General features: G+C 45.1%; 2 protein-coding genes across 2 annotated transcripts; both read right to left on the minus strand.

The window, feature by feature from the left end:
- Positions 1 to 4964: 4964 nt before the first annotated feature.
- On the minus strand, positions 4965 to 6092 carry LOC147986746 (uncharacterized). Its single transcript, XM_087544942.1, has 2 exons — positions 5906 to 6092; positions 4965 to 5763 (listed from the first exon to the last, which is right to left on the minus strand). The coding sequence occupies exons 1-2, from the start codon at positions 5997 to 5999 to the stop codon at positions 5288 to 5290; spliced, it is 570 nt and encodes a 189-aa protein (XP_087401068.1). The 5' UTR covers positions 6000 to 6092; the 3' UTR covers positions 4965 to 5287.
- Positions 6093 to 7634: 1542 nt separating this feature from the next.
- LOC147986747 (uncharacterized) lies at positions 7635 to 10419 on the minus strand. The gene is made up of 8 exons (XM_087544943.1): positions 10185 to 10419; positions 10026 to 10082; positions 9858 to 9933; positions 9688 to 9767; positions 9548 to 9597; positions 9366 to 9450; positions 9132 to 9230; positions 7635 to 8482 (listed from the first exon to the last, which is right to left on the minus strand). The coding sequence occupies exons 1-8, from the start codon at positions 10341 to 10343 to the stop codon at positions 8231 to 8233; spliced, it is 858 nt and encodes a 285-aa protein (XP_087401069.1). The 5' UTR covers positions 10344 to 10419; the 3' UTR covers positions 7635 to 8230.
- Positions 10420 to 16768: the final 6349 nt, after the last annotated feature.

Raw genomic sequence — 16768 nt, forward strand, 5'->3', positions numbered from 1 at the left:
TATATGAAACATCCTCCTGGGTTTGAGAGTAAGAATGCTCCTTCTCATGTGTGTAAACTTGATAAAGCACCATATGGGTTGAAGCAAGCTCCAAGGGCGTGGTATGCACGTCTGTCACAAAATGCAAGCACTAGGTTTTGTTCCTTCCAAGTCCGACACGTCATTGTTCATCTACACCAAGTCCAACATATGCATATTTGTTCTTATATATGTTGATGATATTATTGTGACTAGCTCGTCTGATGAAGCAATCACATGACTTCTCAAGGATTTGAGTGCAGACTTTGCTTTGAAGGATCTTGGTGACTTGCACTACTTTCTTGGGATTGAGGTGAAGAAACAGAAGGATGGACTTCTCCTTTCTCAAGAAAAATATGCAACTGACCTGGTTAGGAAAGCTGGATTGCATGGATGTAAACCCTCACCTACTCCATTATCTAGCTCAGAAAAATTATCTCTTGCAGAAGGTGAGCCTTTGAGTAAAGAGGACAACACTAAATACAGAAGTCTGGTAGGAACCCTTCAGTATCTCACACTTACCAGGCCTGATATTTCTTGCTGTCAACAAGGTCTGCCAGTTTCTTCATGCACCCACCAGTGTTCATTTGACAGCTGCAAAACGTATTGTTCGATATGTTAAGCATACCTTGAGTCTGGGTCTGAACTTCAGCAAATCTCCATTCACTCTTGTCAGTGCTTTTTCTGATTCTGACTGGGCAGGTTGTCTGGATGACAGACGTTCCACTGGTGGCTTTGCAGTATTCTATGGACCAAATTTGATATCATGGTGTGCACGTAAGCAGGCTACTGTATCCAGGTCAAGTACAGAGGCTGAGTACAAAGCATTGGCAAATGCCACAGCAGAGATAATATGGGTTCAGTCCATGCTAAAGGAACTTGGCATCCAAAGCAAGCAGGCTCCTTGTCTGTGGTGTGACAATCTTGGTGCCACGTATCTCTCTGCAAATCCAGTGTTCCATGTCAGGACAAAACATATTGAGATATATTTTCATTTTATCAGAGAAAGGGTTGCTCAGAAGCAACTTGACATTCGCTTTGTGCATTCTAGAGATCAACTTGCTGATGGATTTACAAAGCCTTTGCCTGCAAGAAGTTTCGAAGACTTCAAGCATAATCTCAACTTGATGAAGTTGTGATTAAGAGAGGGTGTTAAACTTCAGTTATAATCAAGTCTGTTGCATGTATTCAATGCACCGTATGTATTCAACGGGCTGTACTCAGCGGACTTGTAGCGTATCCTAGCAGGAGTCTTCGGTTAGAGGCTAAGAGATGTTTATCTTTTGTAACCATAATTCTATCTCCTTCTGGCTTGATTCCCAAGTTGTAATCCTAACTGTATGCGTTATCAGGACTCGCACCTCTGCCTATAATATATGCAGCGTCCTCTCGATACAAGGCAAGACGTTTTCCGCTTCGTACAACAATCTGTGACTAAAACCGGAGGCTGAAGTCGGAGTGGTGTGGACTGTTATACGAACTGCGGCCTAGCAAATACGAGTATGTCCGAACTCTGAACTCCATGGAGTTTCATGGCATCAACCACTGATTCAAGAGCAAAGTAATGAAGATCAATCGCGAGTGATCACACACAAACCCATGGATGGAACCATATATGGAGACGGGAGACCATTTCTTCACGGAGGCACCGTGAAGGCTGCTGCCGGGTGCCGCTTTCGCTTGTGGTGAATGCAGAGCCACACATAGGAAGCCGATCATCAACGGCTTTGCCGAGTTTTCAAACAGACGCCAAAGAACTATCTTTTTTTTTGCGTGGGGATAATGAACTATTGAAGTTTTTTTTTTAGAAAAGTGAACTATCAAAGTATTGTATTGGCAGTTTGGCATGCCATCATTAATTTGCAAACAACTAGTGGTGGCTCCAGGAATTTGCAACCGGGTATCCATGTGTATTTATTTTGCCAAAATCATTGTTGTTTTTTGCAAATTGTCACTGTTTTGTCAAAATCAACACTGTTTTATAAAGAGTGAATTCCACTTTTTACCCCACTGTAAAAAGTGGAATTTCCACTAAATGGGGTAATATATGTCATAAATGTACAACTACAAGGTAAAAAGTGGAATTCACTCTTTTATAAAAATTATGGGTATTCACGTGAAGACCCAAGAATACCCCTAGCGCTGCCCCTGCAAACAACGTCTCGTTTCGCTTCCTCCATCACCTGAACGGCTCACGACCCTCCTCTGCTGTCTCCTCACTTATCAGCAGCAAATCGATCGTCGAGAGCCTCCTCACCGAACAAAGCTCGATCAAGGGAGGCCTGGATGCATGAAAGCAGGCCGGGCTCGGTTGATCGTGAGGTGAGGACCGTCGACGTCGCTGAGCTGAAACTGCAGGCATGTGCAGTCCTCACATATACTGTTTGAAGGGACGTACTCTTCTAGGAGTACTGCTGAAGAACACCTAGCTACTGGAATGCTACGTACCCTTGCGGGTGGGAGGGCGATGCTATTGCTAGGTGCGTCGGGCTGCAGCGGGCGATGAAGTGTTGTGGCCTGTGCATAAACATCATGTCACCATGCTAAATCCTCTCACACTATTACTCTTTGATTCTTATGCACTTCGTTTGCATTTTTTGTTCATCAGTTTTTTGAATTAAACACAGGGCACTTGGATGGTTAAAGTCATCATGTTATGTCACGGCACTTGGAATCTTCGGTCGACCAGGGCTAACTGATTAGTGATGACTGATGAGATGACCACACATTTTGCTTGCTTGATGGCAGGCGCTACCACTTCAGGTACGCTCTGTTCATTGCTTTGTTTATCATCACCCTCACCACAATGCCAGTGCACAGTTCCTGATTCATTTTGCGTACCTTATCCTACATTCATGTATCGTATATGGTGGATGTTTTTTTCTAGCTTCAGACCAAATTCTATCGTAGTGAAAGATCATACATATTTTAAAATTTCTGAAGCATGAAACATGCATCTAATCTAAGTAGGATGAATTTGCTGACCGACGAATCATTGTGATGGTGTAAGGTGTGGTGACAATCGGGCCATGTCCAAGAAAAGGTGAGGACGGTACAGCAATCAGTCGGTGACGATGTCCGACGAGAATTTTAGGCTGAAGTGCAACATCAGCCTGGGCAGGGTCGCTGACAATCACCTGTGTCACATCCTACTGAGGACCAGACTTGGAAATCGAAGAAATCACAAATCTAGTACGGAGATAAGCTCCTGATGTGGAGACCCTTTGAGTAATTGGGGAATTTGCTACAGTAGCTAAGGATATATCTAGGGGTTTGATAGTTCAGTACATTCGATATATACCCACTCACTCGCACGCAGGCACTTGTACGAGTTACAACAGCGGTAAATAACTAATGAAAGTAAACAATGATTAAGCACGGCAAAAGTAACAGTAGTTTAGTTAAAAATAAAAGTCTTCGGCTCCGATCTGCCGTTCATCTCGTCATCGTCAACCTCCACCGTAGGATCTTCTTAACTGTAGCGGAACTGGTACGCGTCAGTTAACTGAATAACATGACACTTGCAGAACAGGATTCAGCTGAAAATGCCTCCCCCTGAAGAACATACTCGACTTCAAGTATAACGCTGTGGGAACCATGCTTTGATGGTGCTTGCAAAGAAGTTGGGGAACACCCGTTTCATGAAGTTTGCATCTTCCCAAGTGGCTTCTTCTGGTTTGAGGTTCTCCCACTCCACTAGCCACTGAGTAACTAGAACTTCATTATTACTTCAGAGAGATCTTATTTCCAGAATTGCTAGAGGCTCAGTCATGATTCTGCCATCTTCACTCACCAAAGGTAGATCTGATCATGGTACTGCGTGTGTGCCTAAGTGCTTCTACAGCTGACTGACATGGAGCACACAACACAGTGTGAATGACCACATTCAGAGGCATCAAAATTTATAAGCCCAACTGCCAATTCTCTCTTAAATTTTGCAGGGCCCATAAAACTTGGTGGTGAGCTTGATGGCTTGTCTGATCCCAAAAGATGTCGTTCTGTATGGTTTCAATCTAAGATTAGACCATATCTATTCTGAAGCTAAAAGTTGGCACTGGCTAAACAAAACAGAAGTAATAGAAAAAGAAACAGAAATCTTTCTGAACAAAAACAGAACGACATTTTCGAATGTTAGTTATGCAGAGAAATGAAAAGTTTGAAGGCACCAACGAAAATTCCCATGTGTCATTTGTATGTAGCCTACCCAGCTTAGCGCACTACACTCTTAGTCCAAACTAGCTCAAGCTACACAAAACCACACTCCGTAACCCTATCCACTGAAACCTAATCCATGGTACTGTTTTGATCCTCGGCCCTCCGAACTAGTACAATCCTTCCACTCCTATCCTCCAGGCATGCTCACTAGCGACCTTCTGTTGGTTAGGTTACATTTTTCTATATGCTCTAGAGGTTTTTGAGTTCTAGCAAACTTCCATTTTTGTATTTCATGTTAGCAACATATAATATACTTTATATTCGTTTTTGGCTATATCCACTCCCATATTTGCTTCATGAATTTCCAGTGGTATCAGTTTCCACTAAAAAAAGACGGAAACAACTCAGTTTCGTTCATTTTCGTTTGGCTTCCAACCCCTACGTACTTGAGTTGACTATATGCCCTTACATTTTCACTGCTATATTATCAAATGAAAGATTCCCCTGCCACCCACGACAGACACACAAGCTTGTGCTTCGTAGGCGTCACCCGATCAGACTTTTCCCGTTACCATTTTGAGCGACAGTCGATCCCGAGTGACCCGTTTTTGCACGATGGAGGAGCGACCCGTGACCGTGACTGTGTAGAGCAAAGTTGCAAACTCAGTGACCCCTTTTTGCAACATTGAAATACACGTACAGCACTGATGATCACAGAAGGAATTATGTGCACCGAGTAGAACCAGGCTATACATATTACAGTATTCCAGAGTGAATTTATTCCACGGTGCTAACAGATAAAGCGGGGGGTTATATATTGATCGATACGGGACACACAAACTTGCGAGAACACAGAGGGCCGGATGCATGTGTTCTACAACTACAAGGTCACTGTGCAACGCGCACGTATACGTACGTACGCGCATATATGCACCTTCCTTTTGCTCACCATGCAGGGACCATGTTTATTTACGAGCAATTTAATTACTATATATGCACGCAGGCGTGCAGAGCAACGGCATGCACGTAGAGTTCGACGCAGGGTAGGCACTGGGCAGCAGTACTGCCTACCGTACGCACGTGTGCATGGCTACATTTCGTCTCGATCGTGTGCTCAGTTGTGGACCTCCGCCGGCGCCCGGTACATGGGCTCCGGAACCTCGTCCGCGCGCGCACAGCAGCGGCAGCCATGGTGATGGAACAGCCCGTGGCCGCAGCAGCCCCAGTGACATCCGCCGCCGCCGTAGCCTCCGCCGCCTTTTCCACCGTGTCCAGGGTAGCCGCCACCGCCGCCGTAGCCTCCTCCGCCGCCTGGGTAGCCGCCGCCGCCGCCGTAACCTCCACCGCCTTCCCCACCGTGGCCAGGGTAGCCGCCACCGCCGCCGTAACCTCCACCGCCTTTCCCACCGTGGCCAGGGTAGCCGCCACCGCCGCCGTAGCCTCCGCCGCCGCCTCCTCCGTAGCCTCCGCCTCCGCCGTAACCTCCTCCGCCTCCGCCATAGCCTCCCCCGCCGCCTCCGTGCCCGTGGTGGCCTCCGCCAAAGTGGAAGAAGTTCTCTACGCCCGCTCCATTCTCTTCCTTCTTGGCCTCTGCACGAACAGAAAAAGAAGGTGCATGGAAATTAGCAGCAGAACGCAGCAAAGCAAGTTTTTTCCTAGCCTAATGACGAGAGCAATTAATTTAACTCCTGCCAGTTCAAAACTAGTCCGAGGAGTTAGTGCATTAGCTCACCAGTGTGTTCATCAGTCGAGGCGACGAGGATAGCAGCAGCTGCAAGCAGGAGAGCGAACACAAGAAGACCCTTGCTGGATGCCATGCCTGGCATCCGTGATCCGTGCCTCACTGCCTCTTCTTCAGTGGTCGTAGTGGCTACTGGCTGGCCAGTGTGATGGATGAGAATGAGATAGAGATTAGCATGCAGAGCAGGCGAATTTATAGGAGGGAGAGGCCCATGGAGGGCTTGGATACGATACGATAGCTCGGGATCACGAGGAGCTGTGAGCCTGTGACTGTGGGCGAGCTGAGGTTGGGTCCCCATGGCCATGGCGTCGTCATCGGCCCGTGGAGAGGTGGTGGGTGGGAGAAGGACGGCACGCATTAATGATCGATCCCAGCAATGTAGCATGGAAGTAGCTAAGCTCCAATGGCGTCGTCCGCGGGAGCACCAATGGCGCCAGCCTCCCCTCTGACGCCGAGCATATTCTGGATCGGATGTCTTCTTCTGCATGTGCAGTGCGCACTGCGGATGCAGGGTGGGTGCTGCTCGCGCGACGCCAAGATAAAGTTTGCATCCACACGCACCAATCTCATTAATCAGTCCCGGTAGAAGTTACACACGGGCGCATGTGTATCCAAATCGGCCGAGCGGATTCTGGATCGGATAGCGTGTTCTTCATCTGGAAAACCGGACGTGGAGCATTGCTGAACGTTCCCACGTAAGCTATCTTCGCTTAGAGCATCTCCAACAAAACTCCCAGTAAAAATGGTTTTACGAGATGCCCATAACTTAGGGAAATGAGGTGATTTCTCAATACATATTCCCCCTAAATTAAAGTGATATTTTTGCAACAGTGGCGCCGGACAACGGGCGCCGGTGGTGGTCGGCGGCAGCGGCGGCTCAATGGGTATGGAGATGACGCGCTGACATGACACTTTTACGGGAAGGGCCTCTTCCCCTAAATGTACAAGAAATTGGACAGATTATACGAAATCCCGTAAAAACATGTTTACGGAATCTGTTGGAGCACTTTTTTTATGGGAAATGCTTTTGGTCTATTCATAATCAATCATGGCAGCATAGAGAATACCCGAGGTAATAAAAAAAAATACAAACATGCTCATGTACCACCTAGCAATGACTACAAGAGCGAGCTGAAGGCCGAAACTGAAGCAATGCCCAAAAATGGCCCAAATTGACAGCAAAGTGAGCCCCGTTCGGAACGAAGACCTCAGCAGGCACGGAAACGTTGCTTGCCATTGCCTCAAGAATCTCTGGGGCTCTCTTTAGCTCTTGACCTCAATTTTCAAAAGGTGCTGATATCAACGGACTGCCTGGCTACTGTCAAACACATTAAGGAGCACTACCTGGGCGCTAGTATGGTGGTGGTGGAGGAGATCAAGTCCAAGCTCTTGACGTTCAATTCTTCAGACTTAATTCATGAAACTCATGGCTGTAATAAGGAAGCTCATTCTCTTGCTAAAGCTGCAACTTCCTTCGCCCCGGGACGCCATCTTTGGCTAACGGAAAGACCTGACATAGTTTGTATCCCTTTATCTGTTGAGATTTAATAGAGCTGCTTTAGCCCTAAAAAAAAGCAGGCATGGAAACAGGACAGGAAGTACTACTGGCGTAACAGTCTACACACATGTTTAGTTCAGCAAAGGTTTCAGTAAAAAAGACAGAAGGTGAAGTCAGTTAGGTGTCTCCAGATGGTACACCAGGGAGAGGAGGCTGTGGTGCAATATCAACCAAATCAATATCACTAGATCAATCATGGAGTATATTTTCATATTAGGTTGATATGAATTTGCAGATGTAAACATTTTTCGCGCGCAGAGAAGTATCAATCTCTTACAAGAACCAGTGCGAAATGAAATCGCCCATCCATCGTTTCTGGCCACTGAGAGCAAAGTTTCGTTACATCTAGTCATAGATCAAACAGCAATGCTCTTTTTTTTAGAAGGGCAAAAGACAATGCTCTTAATTGCCAACAACATAACTTGCTTGCCTTTCATCATAACTAAGATGGCCAACGCAGCCCTGGATACAAATTGCAGATGTCAAACATCCTCGTGTATGGTTAACACTGAAATCAACTGCACTGTGATCTTTCTTCCTCAAGCAGAACGATGATCTCATATTGAAAAATATCAACCACTGGAGAGATGCCAAGCCTTGACCAGTTTAACCCCTCACAAGCACAAGGCCCAATTCATTCACTAAGAATTTGCTTTGGGACATGCCAGGGAATGTGAAAGTTGGTGCTCAAGGTTAGCGAATCAAGCAGAGAGAAACCAGCCATTAGCCCAGCACTACCTGGCCACGCAGGCATCCACTTAACTGATGGAGTAATCTGGTGAGAAACATCTCGTCTTTTGGTACATCCTCCTGTATATGGTCGCTCCTTCCAGCTCAGCATGGATTTCCCTCTCTGTCCGTATTCCCATAGGGTTGTCCAGAAGCCAACCTTCGTCGTCACACTGAAGATCTTTATCAATACGATCAGCATGCTCAAACACATCCGCGTATCCATCAAACCTTTCTCTCATGTCTGTAGCTACATCAAGCACATCTGATTGTACAAGCACCTATATCAATGAAATAAAGTGAGATGTCAACTTGCCAAAGAGTACTTGACCTGCCTTTGAATGTTAAACTCCCTACATAATCAACACTAGCCTTTGTCGAAGATAAAGAAAAGGGAATGTCTGAATAGTAATTTTGCACTGGAGCATATTAACTTGTATCACTCTATGACCTATATAATGCATAGAGGCTGGGAAATTATTATCAGAGAAGCAATAATAACTAAGAATATATGTGGTCCAACTGACAACATGAAGGCAAGAGTAAGCTTTAAACATACAAATCGAGTGGATAATACATGGCATCTCATAGAGATGTTGAAATTAAGCCAGATATATATGGTTAATATATCCTCAATTGATGTACTTTAGGATCCCTCAAGAACATTATTCTGTAATTAGGACTATTTTTAAATGATAGATGTTTCAAGCCTGCAACATGCTTTACCACTTTTTTCTAGGACACTTTTTCAGGGTTCAGTCAATAAAACATCCATCATACCATCATACAGCTAGAACTAACAAAACAGTGACTGGCCAAAGCTAAACAGTCATTGGACAAATCTGATGCATACAGAAGGACCCTGACCCCATGCAGATTGTTAGTTTAACAGAGAATACTTTGCATGAAAATGGTAGAGAATTGTCATACCCGCCCACCCAGACAAAGGTTCTTTGTGATCGAATCCACCAATGGTGTCTGTAGAACTCTTCTCTTGTGATGCCTTTTCTTAAAGTGAGGATCAGGACACTGCAGAAAAGATGATTGCACCTCAGCTGTCAATTCCATAACATCAACTAAAACAAAAAACTAAGCCAGCATAAGCACAAGGACATATCGTATACAACTTAGAACATTTGTGGAACTGTGCTCAGCTACACTCACCAGTATTGAAACAAGCGATAGGGGACCAGGGTATGATAACACAATTTGCTCGAAAGACACCGTTGCATTTGCAAACATAAAGTAACTGTGCCAAGGGAGCAATTTCAAACACTATTAAATTGTTCTGATAGCACGAAGCCCTCAAATGTCCATATGTGAGAAAGATCTGAGGTGTAGCTTACACATTTCTAAGCCCCAATTCTGTTACCCAGAACTGTGTCCGCTCGACCAACTAGACAAGCAAAACAAGCAGAGCATTATGACCACACCAAAAATCACACATTGAGAACCATGATTAAACAAACCATAGAAGCACAAGAACCTTCTGCCGGATTTCCAGTCCGAGGTAATTCCGCCTTTCACCGGAGTTCTTTGCTAACCAAACCAAGAATCTCCCACTCCCTGCACATGAAAAAAAAATCCCCTAATAACTGAGGCTCAAGGAAATCTATCAGCACAATGGGGATGCAATGGAAGGAGACGTATGCCCACCGCAGCCGATGTCGACCATGAGGGGCAGCAGGGGGTCCTCGAACACCTCCGTCCATTCAGGCGGCTCCGTGGGTTCCTGCAGGCAGAACAGAGTAAGAATCGACGGAAGGGGAGGAGGCCGCGCCGGCGTTCGCCGTCGGGATCTTGAAGATTGTGGTACAGGCTTACGACGAACAAGGCGCTGAGCGGATTCACGTGCTGCCGGATGCGAAGGTGATGGCCCCGCTGCATACACCAAAACAGATTGGTGGGCGGTCAGGCTGGTACGCTATTTCGAAAAAGAGACGGAGGTTGAAGACGGGGAGGATAGATGGGGTTGGGGCGGACATTGGGGTAGAGGGGGCGGAGATTGAGGTCCGCGTACTCCCTGTCCACCGCGTCGGTGCTCCGCGCGGCGGAGCACAAGGTCCGGCGCCGAGCGCGGCGACGGACGGGGGCCGCGCGGACGAGGCGGCAGCACAGGGAGGCCGCGGCCGTCCAAGCCATTCTGGCGTCGGCTCCAGCTGGTGCTTCAGCGGCGGCGCTGCCTGTTCGACACCAAAGGGGTTATCTTTTTTTTTTTTAGTTGGCGAAGGGGTTATCAAGGGGTGGAAATGTTCGAGGAAATTCGTTTTAGGGAAAACAGGGAGCTTTTTTTTTATCGCGTATAAGAGCTATTGTTACTACTCACACTAGAAGGACATTTTTTGTCAACTACTACCTCCGAACCAAAATATTTAAATCTAACGAAACGTCTTATATTTCAATACAAATGGTGTACATGAAAAATACTAGTCGGCGCACCTGCCAAAAGGAAAGAATCTTCAAGTTTTCTGGCGTGAGCTCCCAAAACGTGTGCCCTCCATTGCTTTTTTTTTTCAAACAAAAGCGCTTAGTTTAGCCTTTTGTTTCCTCTGTGCCGCATCTTCTTTAAAAATTCATCCAATGGAATCCCAATCCCCTTTGTTTTGCATATCCTTTTCTATACTATACTATGAATCTAATCTTTTGAAAAAAAATCTTCGCTTGAATTTTAGAACTTAGAATTTATTACCCTAGAAAAAACCATAATCCTTTGAATCTTTGGTATGCTATCAATCTTCCTCACAACACAACTCTCGAAGCTGCTAATAACAATTCTGCTATTCTAGTTTCTCCTCTCGCTAGGACCCCTATCCTCTCGGTGCCCTTCATCGACGCCGCGTTGAGTCTCCCTCCTCCAATCCCACGGTTGTCCCTTCACTCGGGGTGAACAAGGGGCACTCTTGTAGTGCTGCCCAGCCTTGGTTTAGGGCTCGTGTGGGTTAGGGTTTCCCCGTATTTTGTTCTGAGGATAGGGATCATGGCGACATAACCATTGAATTCGGTATGAAAGATCATGACGTTTGTAAGCGATGATGCAGGTGCTTGGCTTGGCTGATGAGGACCTTGATGATGTCGTTTTCGAGTCGGAAGAACCATCACCGACAGAAGCAACTCGTTGGCTAGCTATTGCACGAGTAAACACAGATGAAGAGTATAGTAAATTATGATTATATAAAAACATGTGATTGGCATGGGATCTCACTCCAACTCAGGTCATTGGATGAAAATCTATACAAAATGCAATCGGTTTGTCTAATTCACATCTACATGTTTTTTAAGGATAACACATCTAAGCTCCCACAAATATATAATGCAGCAACAAGAAAAAAAAACTAGGACAAAAAAAAACCACAAACAGAGTGGACATCAGCTTACATGTGTCCTGGACAGACCCAAATGCAATTGTCTTGCCTAAGGAAATGAGAGAAAGTCATGAAAAAAGGACTTTGGACCAATAGGGGATTTGATGTCATTCTTGTGCCATACCGAAAAAGGCTTTCACCCCACTTTATATATAAAGCAAACCACCACAGGCACAAAGTTCAACATAAGTTCACACACACACACAGATGATAGTGAAGGAAATATGCCCTAAAGGCAATAATAAAGTTGTTATTTATATTTCCTTATATCATGATAAATGTTTGTTATTCATGCTAGAATTGTATTAACCAAAAACTTAGTACATGTGTGAACACATAAACAAACAAAGTGTCACTAGTATGCCCCTACTTGACTAGCTCGTTGAATCAATGATGGTTATGTTTCCTGACCATAGACATGAGTTGTCATTTGATTAACAGGATCACATCATTAGAGAATGATGTGATTGACTTGACCCATCTGTTAGCTTAGCACGATGATCGTTTAGTTTGTTGCTATTGCTTTCTCCATAACTTATACATGTTCCTATGACTATGAGATCATGCAACTCCCGAATACCGGAGGAACACTTAGTGTGCTATCAAACGTCACAACGTAACTGGGTGACTATAAAGATGCTCTATAGGTGTCTCCGATGGTGTTTGTTGAGTTGGCATAGATCGAGATTAGGATTTGTCACTCCGAGTATCGGAGAGGTATCTCTGCGCCCTCTCGGTAATGCACATCACTATAAGCCTTGCAAGCAATGTGACTAATGAGTTAGTTGCGGGGTGATGCATTATAGAACGGGTAAAGAGACTTGCCGGTAACGAGATTGAACTAGGTATTGAGATACCGACGATCGAATCTCGGGCAAGTAACATACCGATGACAAAGGGAACAACGTATATTGTTGTGCGGTTTTACCGATGAAGATCTTCGTAGAATATGTAGGAACCAATAAGAGCATCCATGTTCCGTTATTGGTTATTGACCGGAGATGAGTCTCGGTCATGTCTACATAGTTCTCAAACCCGTAGGGTCCGCACGCTTAACGTTCGGTGACAATCGGTATTATGAGTTTATGTGTTTTGATGTACCGAAGGTAGTTCGGAGCCCGGATATGATCACGGACATGACGAGGAGTCTCGAAATGGTCGAGACGTAAAGATCGATATATTGGAAGCCTATGTTTGGACATCGAAATGGTTCCGTATGAGTTCGGGCATTTTTCGGAGTACCGGGAGGTTACCGGAACCCTCCGGGGAGTATATGGGCCTTATTGGGCCTTAGTGGAATAGAGGAGAGGAAGGGAAAAGGTGGGAGGCGCGCCCCCTAGCCCAATCTGAATTGGGTGGGGGCCGCCCCCTTTCCTCCCCCCTCTCCTCCCCTTCCTTCTCTCCTACTCCTACTACTTGGAAGGGAGGAATCCTACTCCCGGTGGGAGTAGGACTCCCCTAGGGCGCGCCATAAAGGGCCGGCCCTCCCCCCCACTCCTTTATATAGGGGGGAGGGGGCACCCCATAGACACATAAGTTGATCATTGTCTTAGCCATGTGCGGTGCCCCCCTCCACCATAATCCACCTTGGTCATATCGTCGTAGTGCTTAGGCGAAGCCCTGCACCGGTAGCTTCATCATCATCGTCATCACGCCGTCGTGTTGACGAAGCTCTCCCTCGACACTCAGCTGGATCAAGAGTTTGTGGGACGTCACCGAGCTGAACGTGTGCAGATCGTGGAGGTGCCGTACTTTCGGTACTAGGATCGATCGGATCGTGAAGACGTACGACTACATCAACCGCCTTGTCATAACGCTTCCGCTTACGGTCTATGAGGGTACGTGGACAACACTCTTCCCTCTCGTAGCTATGCATCACCATGATAGATCTTGCGTGTGCGTAGGAAAATTTTGAAATTACTGCGTTCACCACCAGTGGCATCCGAGCCAGGTCTATGCGTAGATGTTATATGCACGAGTAGAACACAAAGGAGTTGTGGGCGTGGGTATATACATATTGCTTGTCGTCACTAGTGGATTCTTGATTCGGCGGTATTGTTGGATGAAGCGGCCCAGACCGACATTACGCGTACGCTTACGTGAGAGTGGTTCTACCGACGTGCTTCGCACACAGGTGGCTGGTGGGTGTCAGTTTCTCCAACTTTAGTTGAATCGGATTCAATGAACGGGGTTCTTTCTAAAGATAAAAAAGCAATCACTATACCGCATTGTAGTTTTGATGCGTAGGTAAGAATGGTTCTTGCTCAGCCTGTAGCAGCCACGTAAAACTTGCAACAACAAAGTAGAGGACGTCTAACTTGTTTTTGCAGGGCATGTTGTGATGTGATATGGTCAAGACATGATGCTAAATTTTATTGTATGAGATTATCATGTTTTGTAACATAGTTATCGACAACTGGCAGGAGCCATATGGTTGTCGCTTTATTGTATGAAATGCAACCGCCATGTAATTGCTTTACTTTATCTCTAAGCGGTAGCGATAGTCATAGAAGCAATAGTTGGCGAGACGACAACGATGCTTCGATGGAGATCAAGGTGTCAAGCCGGTTACGATGGTGATCATGATGGTGCTTTGGAGATGGATATCAAAGGCACAACATGATGATGGCCATATCATATCACTTATATTGATTGCATGTGATATTTATCCGTTATGCATCTTATTTTGCTTAGTTCGGCGGTAGCATTACAAGACGATCTCTCACTAAATTTCAGGGTATAAGTGTTCTCCCTGAGTATGCACCGTTGCTAAAGTTCGTCGTGCCGAGACACCACGTGATGATCAGATGTGATAAGCTCTACATTCACATACAACGAGTGCAAGCTAGTTTTGCACACGCAGAATACTCGGGTTAAACTTGACAAGCCTATCATATGCAGATATGGCCTCGGAACACTGAGACCGAAAGGTCGAGCGTGAATCATATAGTAGATATGATCAACATAGTGATGTTCACCATTGAAAACTACTCCATCTCACGTGATGATCGGACATGGTTTAGGTTATATGGATCACGTGATCACTTAGATGATTAGAGGGATGTCTATCTAAGTGGGAGTTCTTAAGTAATTTGATCAATTGAACTTTAATTTATCATGAACTTAGTACCTGATAGTATTTTGCATGTCTATGTTGTTGTAGATAGATGGCCCGTGTTGTTGTTCCATTGAATTTTAATGCGTTCCTAGAGAAAGCTAAGTTGAAAGATGATGGTAGAAATTACACGGACTGGGTCCGTAACTTGAGGATTATCCTCATTGCTGCATAGAAGAATTACGTTCTGGAAGCACCGCTAGGTGACAAACCCGCTGTAGGAGCAACGCCAGATGTTGTGAACACCTGGCAGAGCAAAGCTGATGACTACTCGATAGTTCAGTGTGCCATGCTTTACGGCTTAGAACCGGGACTTCAACGACGTTTTGAACGTCATGGAGCATATGAGATGTTCCAGGAGTTGAAGTTTATATTTCAAGCAAATGTCTGGACTGAGAGATATGAAGTCTCCAATAAGTTCTACAGTTGCAAGATGGAGTAGAATAGTTCTGTCAGTGAACATATACTCAGAATATCTGGGTACCACAACCACTTGACTCAGCTGGGAGTTAATCTTCCTGATGATAGTGTCATTGACAGAGTTCTTCAATCACTGCCACCAAGCTACAAGAGCTTCGTGATGAACTATAATATGCAAGGGATGGATAAGACAATTCCTGAGCTCTTCGCAATGCTAAAGGCTGCGGAGGTAGAAATCAAGAAGGAGCATCAAGTGTTGATGGTCAACAAGACCACCAGTTTCAAGAAAAAGGGTAAAGGGAAGAAGGGGAACTTCAAGAAGAACAACAAGCCAGTTGCTGCTCAAGTGAAGAAACCCAAGTTTGGACCTAAGCCTGAGACTGAGTGCTTCTACTGCAAAGGGACTGGTCACTAGAAGCAGAACTGCCCTAAGTATTTGGCGGAGAAGAAGGATGGCAAAGTGAAAGGTATATTTGATATACATGTTATTGATGTGTACCTTATTAATGCTCGCAGTAGCGCCTGGGTATTTGATACTGGTTCTGTTGCTAATATTTGCAACTCGAAATAGGGGCTACAGATTAAGCGAAGATTGGCTAAGGACGAGGTGACGATGCGCGTGTGAAATGGTTCCAAAGTCGATGTGATCGCCGTCGACACGCTACCTCTACATCTACCTCCGGGATTAGTTTTAGACCTAAATAATCGTTATTTGGTGCCAGCATTGAGCATGAACACTATATCTGGATCTTGTTTGATGCGAGATGGTTATTCATTTAAATCGGAGAATAATGATTGTTCTATTTATATGAGTAATATCTTTTATGGTCATGCACCCTTGATGAGTGGTCTATTTTTACTAAATCTTGATAGTAGTGATACACATGTTCATAGTATTGAAGCCAAAACATGCAGAGTTGATAATGATAGTGCAACTTATTTGTGGCACTGCCGTTTGGGTCATATTGGTATAAAGCGCATGAAGAAACTCCATTCTGATGGACTTCTGGAATCACTTGATTATGAATCACTTGGTACTTGTGAACCATGCCTCATGGGCAAGATGACTAAAACTCCGTTCTCCGGAACAATGGAGTGAGCAACAGAGTTATTGGAAATCATACATACTGATGTATGTGGGCCAATGAACATTGAGGCTCGCGGCGGATATCGTTATTTTCTCACCTTCACAGATGATTTGAGCAGATATGGGTATATCTACTTAATGAAACATAGGTCTGCAACATTTGAAAAGTTCAAAGAATTTCAGAGTGAAGTGGAAAATCATCGTAACAACAAAATAAAGTTTCTACGATCTGATCGTGGAGGAGAATATTTGATTTACGAGTTTGGTTTTCATTTGAAACAATGCGGAATAGTTTCGCAACTCACGCCACCCGGAACACCACAGCGTAATGGTGCGTCCGAACGTCGTAAACATACTTTACTAGATATGGTGCGATCTATGATGTCTCTTACTGATTTACCGCTATCGTTTTGGGGTTACGCTTTAGAGACGACTGCATTCATGTTAAATAGGGCACCATCTTAATCCGTTGAGATGACACCTTATGAACTGTGGTTTGGCAAGAAACCCAAGTTGTCGTTTCTTAAAGTTTGGGGCTGCGATGCTTATGTGAAAAAGCTTCAAACTGATAAGCTCGAACCCA

This window comes from Triticum urartu, chromosome 2A, assembly GCF_056163025.1.
Source record: "Triticum urartu cultivar PI428250 chromosome 2A, HENAU_Tu73, whole genome shotgun sequence".
NCBI lineage: Eukaryota > Viridiplantae > Streptophyta > Magnoliopsida > Poales > Poaceae > Triticum > Triticum urartu.